At 40.8% G+C, this 7,286-nt stretch overlaps 1 protein-coding gene across 2 annotated transcripts in view; it reads right to left on the reverse strand.

Moving 5' to 3' along the window:
- Window positions 1-1,500: 1,500 nt before the first annotated feature.
- The window catches only part of man2a2 (mannosidase, alpha, class 2A, member 2), a 14,438-nt gene continuing 8,652 nt past the window's right edge, over window positions 1,501-7,286 (reverse strand). Inside the window, exons 14-24 of one of the 2 annotated variants that reach the window (XM_017033276.2) lie at window positions 7,065-7,230; window positions 6,622-6,858; window positions 6,317-6,439; window positions 5,969-6,083; window positions 5,702-5,835; window positions 5,047-5,188; window positions 4,801-4,934; window positions 4,505-4,582; window positions 3,444-3,638; window positions 3,237-3,350; window positions 1,501-1,953 (exon numbers count right to left, since the gene is read on the reverse strand). In XM_017033276.2, the coding sequence (XP_016888765.1) occupies window positions 1,801-1,953; window positions 3,237-3,350; window positions 3,444-3,638; window positions 4,505-4,582; window positions 4,801-4,934; window positions 5,047-5,188; window positions 5,702-5,835; window positions 5,969-6,083; window positions 6,317-6,439; window positions 6,622-6,858; window positions 7,065-7,230 (1,591 nt within the window). In that variant the 3' untranslated portion in view covers window positions 1,501-1,800. The remainder of the gene's footprint in view (window positions 1,954-3,236; window positions 3,351-3,443; window positions 3,639-4,504; window positions 4,583-4,800; window positions 4,935-5,046; window positions 5,189-5,701; window positions 5,836-5,968; window positions 6,084-6,316; window positions 6,440-6,621; window positions 6,859-7,064; window positions 7,231-7,286) is intronic. The other variant, XM_008312528.3, reaches the window with a different exon arrangement.

Consider the following 7,286-nt stretch of genomic DNA (forward strand, 5'->3'; position numbering starts at 1 on the left):
ATGAGACTCAACAGGTCTGCTTGAAATGTTTGACACAAAAGGCTGGAAGAAACCTGCCACACATGGATGACAGAATATTATTGTAAAAAAGAAAGTACAAAGAAAATGCAGATATTGTTCTTCCAGAATCAGTGATCAGTCTAGATTCTACAGAACACTGATGTGTAGAGAAAACGAAGGACCAAAGATAAGATATGCAACAAGGTTACAGAAAACAAATCCATAATGTGTTGGATCTAAATGAAAACAACGCACTAAATTGGTCTTTTCTTTCAATTCTCTAAAACTGCCCCACTGTGTTTAGATCAAATGAACAACAGCTGTGAAAACAGGCAAATATTCCAGTATGGTGCAGGGCCTGAGTTTATAACAAAGTAAAATGATAGTAACTAGATCGGACAGCTGCTGCTTTCTGTTTTAAATGCATTTCCATCTATCAGAATTTATTCTAAAACTGTAATGGGATGGAAAAACAATCAAAAAAGGAAAAAGAAAGAAACCCACGACAACTGAGGATGATTAGAGCAGTGTTTCCCAAACTTTTTTTCTGGGGACCCATATTTTAAAAGTCACAAACCTCATTACATTATTCGTAAACTGGGAAACATGATGCGAGATGACCCAAAAAAGAAACTCTTGCGACCCACCTGAGGGTCACGACCCAGTCTTTAGGAAACAATGGATTAGAGGTCATGTTGTCATCAGAAGCACAAATGAAATAGCAAGTATAGACTGTGACGACAGGTCGAGTGTTGGTACTGATGACGAAAACTGTTTATTTGGTCAGTTAGTTCAACTGTCCCTTTGCTTTTCTCCCCATAACTTAAGATCAACTGCTCAAACCACAGAGCAACTACGAATGGTCCCTGACAGTGCACACTGTTACCTCCACACACACACACACACACACACACACACTCACACACACACACACACACACACACACACACACTGGTATTTCACTGTGGTGTAGATGAGGAACAAGTGAAGCAAAAGAGAGAATCAAAGTCTGGAAAGAGTCTGGGAGCAAAACGAGGAAACAGAAGGTAAACGATCCTTTGATCGGACTAATGATCACATTTATCACTTTTTCATCAGCACGGTTAGAGATCCTGGACATTTAGTGGCCGTTGGAGACAGAGCTCTGTTCTCCTGATAGCTTTGAGATGGAGAGACCAGACATTCTCTGCCGCATTCACATATGTCACAACCAGTTTAGAAAGTAAGTGCAGTTGACATTTGATTCAATATGTATATAAAAAAAAAAAAAATAGAAGAAGAAGAAGTTCACTGTGGCGCGTGACTTCATTGCACACAATAAAACATGGAAATGCATACGACAAAAAAAAAAGCTTTGGAAATTGCACTCGGACGTTTGCACCGGTGACAGCTCTGTCCTCCTTTTCCTTGACTTTTGGAATATTTACATTCAGTAGTTCAGTCCACTGTGGAAAGACGTCAGAATAAAACACCAATCAAGAACCTTTTTTTTCCTCCCCATGATGCATCTGACAAGCTACTACAGCCTCCTCAGCTGATCTTCAGCTAACAGTTTACATCACTGCTGCTGCTGCTGTGGAACAGCGACTCTCTGCCCCCTGCTGTTCACTCAGTACTGTTGCAGTGAAGTGTCCCCCTTTCCTGTAGGTGCTTCTGGTTCTGTTTGAGTCATATAGCCAAACCCAGGGTCCTGCAGTACACTCTGTGGCCCAACCCAGGCCTGGCTTTTGGTCTGAAGAGTTGACTGGGTTTTATTTGTATTTTTTTTATTATTGTTGTTTTTTCTAGTCAGGACAGCTCTTAGCAAAGTTTGACTTTAAAGGCTGAAATCTCCATGGGGTCCAGACTGACAATGGAGTCGTTGGCCAGCGGCATCCCAGGATGCATCAGAGTCAAGGACATGGGCTGGAGGAGTTGCAGGTCTAGATTCTTAAAAAGGCCCGAAATGTTAAGCTGCAGAGGAAGGGAAGAGAGAAGGGCATTTAAGGGTCAAGTCCGAGCTGTTTGTAATCATGTGTTACAGAACAGGACAGAGTAGAACATCACACTAGTAGATCTTCACTGACGTGTTATTGTTTTTTGCTTGACACTTGTGGATGTGTGACTATAATCTCTTACATCCAGATTCAGACCACTGTCTAAAGTTGTATACTATTAAAAAACAGACTATTTCAATCCTACCGGCAGTGGACCATGGTGCCTTTTTAGGCCACGGCCTGATTCAACTATTATTTATGATGATGAAACTAGTGTTTGAAGATGCACGTGTCCATCTCTCCTACTTCAGTACTAATCCAAAGTACTTAAATGATCACATTGTGAGAAGGACAGATTTTTCACCTATTCCCACCTTATGATTTTGAGAAAATGTTTGTGAGGATTCAAATATTGTCTTTTTTTTTTACCTGTTTGAAAATAATGTTTTTATATTTTATATTTTAAATAATTTTTTTTACAAATTTCTTTTTGTTTTTTTTTTTGTTGTTTTTGTTTTTTATTGCAAAACCCAAATTAAAAATTGATTGTAGTGAGTAATGGTCATTCTTTGGGAACTTTCCCTCAACTTCCAACACTATTGTTAAACACTAAGCAAAGCCGACTGTGGGACTTATAAATAACCTGCAGCCGATACACTGGAGTGTTTGCCACAGAGTTTTGGCAACAAAATATCTTTTTAGTATCAACAGTAAAATAAAATGATCTTTATGAGTGTCATATTATTAAGCTACTGTTAAATGAGCACATCTAATAACTGTTACTGCTTCACTATATTTTACTTCTTCATAGATGCTGTAAGTCGCTTCATTGGATCTAATAGAACTGATTTATACTTCAATTTTGTAGACTGATCCTCAGAGTAAATATTCAATAAATAAATAAAGCACACTGACTGACTTCTTTTGGTTCCTTGATCCCATCACAAACAGCCATCGGAAAGTGAACCTCTGGCCCCACCTGCACTAAACCATCACACAGGTGCACCACAGGGCTGTGTGCTGAGTCCACTGCTGTTCTCCGTGAACATGTGACTGTGCACTAATGTTACATTTCCAGTTGACTTATCCCTGTCTGCCAAAAGTGGTGAACGACCTCTGACTGAACTGGGTACTGAACCATCAACTGACACGTGGGGAGGGTGATTATTGGTGTGTTTGGTTTTTGTTGCTGCAACAAACACTTTCATTAATTCTATACTTTCATCTAAAAACCCTGGTTTTGAGTGTCCAAATACTAACCTGTCCTTGGGTGGTGGTGCAGTTGAAACCCAGGTTTTGAGATTCAAGGCCACAGTCCATTGCCAGGCGGTGAACGATTAAGGCTGTATGTGGAGACGGTAAATGTGGGTCCGACTGCTCTCACACACAGACACAGATACACAGACACGTCAGTAAAAATAAAAACCTGAATGTCAACTCTGCTCATTGTTACGCCTGTGTACGCACCTGGCTCTGGATGCTGCGCAGGTTCACGAGGAAGAAGTCACAAGGAAGGATGGACTTGAGGGGAGCGAAAGTTTGCAAAGGTGGAATGCCCCGTCTTTTGGGCAGAACAGGCAACGCCAACACCTCGTGATTCAGGATGGCGTTGGTCATGTGGCTCAGTATCGATGGGAAGCTTGTTGTTGTGCTGTCCCTCATCTAAAGAAAGGTGGAGGTAGATTAAAATCAAAGGAGTAAAATGATGTTCTGGGACACTGCAGTCATTAGGGTTTGTTCATCTAAAGCTTTTTCAAGCCAGAAACAGATCAAGAGTTGGGTTACTTCTCATGAGGGCATGAGAAGTATGTTAATAGGTAATAATAATAATAAATTATTCACCTGCTGTAGAGATTTCTAAGGTGAAGAATAGAAAAAACGTACACTAGTAAAATTACATTTACATTTAGCAGACGCTTTTATCCAAAGCCACTTACACAAAGAGGTGTAAATATGGTTCCACTGGTGCCCTATATATATATAATAATGTATTTTTAATGTGATTATAATGTGTTTAAATTCTTTTAAACATTCTGGTTCAAAACAATCTCGTTTTTTTCCACATAATACAATTCCCAGTCCAACACATCTCCTGTAAGATGTTTTGTTTTTCCATGTTTTTATCAGATGTTTATGTGAACGGCTCCCTATTACTGTCAACACAGGACAAATGTTCCTAATTCTATTCCACACACAGAACTAATCCATCTACGTTGGGTTTGTTACAGCAGAAACACTATGTCAAATTTTAATTTAAGCCTAACGTTTAATGTTTTGAGTCGGGCCACAGCCAGCCGAGCAGCAGTTTTATCAGAGCTGCAGTCATAAAAACTGCGCCGCTGCCCTCTTTTCTCTGCCAAAAGTGCATTATTTCACTTGATTAATCACATCATTTGTTATTTTCAATAGCACGATCTAATACGGAGCACTACAAGGAGAGGGAAGGCACAAAAAAAAGAAGCTGGTGCTAGAGTGTGAACGATGACGGGGGCTAAAAGTCTTCTTCACTGTTGCCTAGGCAGCGTTACCTCTTGAACTCCATCAGTTAGGAACATGGAGACGAATGAACTAAACAATGAGGACAGTCTGGCAAAAACACCATCATGCTGAAGACAATGAAGTGGAAAAAGAGGAGAATAGAAAACACAATCAGAGTTGAGAGGATAACAGACGGGGCGGTAATGAGAATCACAAAAAAAGATAGAAGAAATGAATATGCAGAAAGATGGACAGAACATCATTAGAATTAACAAGTGCAACTTCACATGAGTGGGCAACACACACTTCATCCAAGCTTCATGATGGTCTCCTCCCCCATACTGACCTGGTTGCCTGTGGACCTGCGCTCCAGCTGCAGACGGAAACGGTTAGCCGTCTTTTTATTGTCCTTGACTCCCTGGCCCAGGCCACGATTGTCATCCTGCATTAGTCGTCGGTCCATAATCACTTCAAGCTGACCTGAGAGCAGGATGGACAGAGATGACAGCTTTCAGATAAAGAATCAAGCAGTTATCAATGTCTACATTAGAGATGAGCAAGACAAAAAAAGTTTTAAAAATATGATACTGACCAGTCTCCAAGCTGCTGACCCCCAAAGACTGAGCTGTGTGCAGCGTGAGGCGATGATGACTGTCCTGGATGTAGGCCTGACTCGGCATGGGATAAAAGTTGGCCTGCAATGGCAGTTTCATGTGGCGACGACGTGGCTGCACCTGGAGGTGGTCAGCAGCGCAGTGAAAAATTATAAAGTCTGTTAAAGATTTGATTATATGATTTAAAACAAATCTAAAATTTCTAAGGCAGTAACTGGACCCGGCAGTACATTTCACTTTTCTTCACATAATTACTCAAAAGTACTCAAAGTTCGGGGTAGACAATACACTCCATTACTTGATCAATGGAGAATTATAATTGTCAGGTAAAAACAGGAACAAGAAAAATCTTTTTTGTTCTTTTTTTTTTAGTTTAAAGAGTCACACTGTGACAAAGCTCATTAAAGCACGTATGTGCATGAAGGCTGTGCCTTCCACCTGGACATGCCGTTCAGCTCACGGGGCCCTGCTGTTGTGAGGGTGTTATTTATTCTCTGCGTGACTACTTCAGTACAGACGTTTTACAAACGAAGCCAAAGAAACAATTATGTTTGTAAGAACCAAAATGTCAAAACGTGAACAAGTTCATTTTCAGATGCATTGCCGTCAGTTCCAAAATGTGAACAAACTAACCTGGAAACCATTGAGGTCTGTGTAGAAAACATCTCCACTTTGGATGTCGGTGACCAGTCGCATGGCCAGCTCCTTATTGATCAGATCTCTTATGTCCACCATGGTCGTGATGTCTAGAGACAGCCCATCCACTCCTTAAAAGTTAAAAAAAAACAAAACTTTTTATGAATCGTTTTCATTTGTGACTAAATTAAATGATGGAACTATCATTTAAATGGCAGCATTCCACATTACCATGTGGTGTTTTTTTTTTTTTTTTTTTTTTACCTGGAACATTGTGGATGCGAATGTTCTGCTGAAAATGCTGGTATTGTGCCACCACCTCCGAGAAGAGAGGACCTTCGACCACACGCACTACTGCGGGTTCTTTCTGGTGGTAGGGCTGAGTGAGGGAAAGAATACAGAGAAATTGTGAGCTGGTTTCAAAAAGATCCTTTGGGGAATATCTGCAGGGACAAATCGTCAGTAAAAGCCAAAGGATAAGCATCATATTTGTTCCAAAGAAAGTTGTTTTTTAGTAAAGCAGATAGATAAAGCGGAAAATCCTTTCTCCCCCGCAGCTCTCTCAGCTTGACACAGCCGCACAATGCACAAGTTATTGCGTGGTGAAAATACCTTAGCCTTGCCATCGGGGAGGAAGAGGTAAGCCCCGCTTTTGTCCTTCGATGGGCGAGTACCATAAACCACAAACTGCATTTGAACCTTTACCTCCTGCGGATCATCTTTATACTTTATACTCTGTGGATGGAAAACAGAGGAAACATTTGAAAATGTTATGATAAGAAAGAGCCATGTCATGTTAACGTTGGGGAAAACAGACATTTTTGGAATTTCAAAAAAAGTTTTTTTTTTTTTAATATCAAAATAAATCATCCACTAGATACAAGGAGAGCAAGAAAGAAGTAAGAAAATGTGAACACCTCCAACAGGCCTGTGGTTCCTGAGAAGCCAAGTGTGAGAGACTGACTGCTGATGTAGAAGGTCTGTGAGTCAGACAGCTGAGAGCGAACAGGAAGAGGGTCCTCCGCATGAGCAGCTGCGTTCCTTCCAGGCAGTCGGAGAAGTGTGTCAGATCTGATTGTCATGGGTGAATCTGGAGAGTCATAGACGTGGAAAACCGCAAGGCCAAGGGGCGGCAGACGCACCATGAACGTAGCCTGGACAAAATATCAAAACAAGTCCTATCAGTACACCTTTACTGCTCTTATATCACAACCTTTTTTCATTACCTTAATTTCTTTTTTAATTATTTAATTCAATAATTTGAATCAATATATAGATTTCCCAGGGTTTAGAGACCGTGGGTATTGTTTATTTGAAAAAAAAAAAGTTTTTAGCTGCTCACATGAACAAAGCCTCTTACCTCAAACACTTCTGCACTTATTTTAGTGGCAGTGCTCCATTGAGCGCTCAGCTGCACAGGGAGGGTCTGTCCATCTTCAGTGAGTATCCTCACCCTGACTGTGTTCACAAGCACAGTCACCACACACAGGCGCTCCTGCTCAACAGGGTTGAAAAGAACCAGGTACCTTTGAGAGGGGAAAAAAATGGGGGGGAATAAAAGAGTAAAGAGAGAGAGAGAGGG

This window comes from Cynoglossus semilaevis, chromosome 6 (genome assembly GCF_000523025.1).
Source record: "Cynoglossus semilaevis isolate Cse_v1.0 chromosome 6, Cse_v1.0, whole genome shotgun sequence".
Taxonomy (NCBI): domain Eukaryota; kingdom Metazoa; phylum Chordata; class Actinopteri; order Pleuronectiformes; family Cynoglossidae; genus Cynoglossus; species Cynoglossus semilaevis.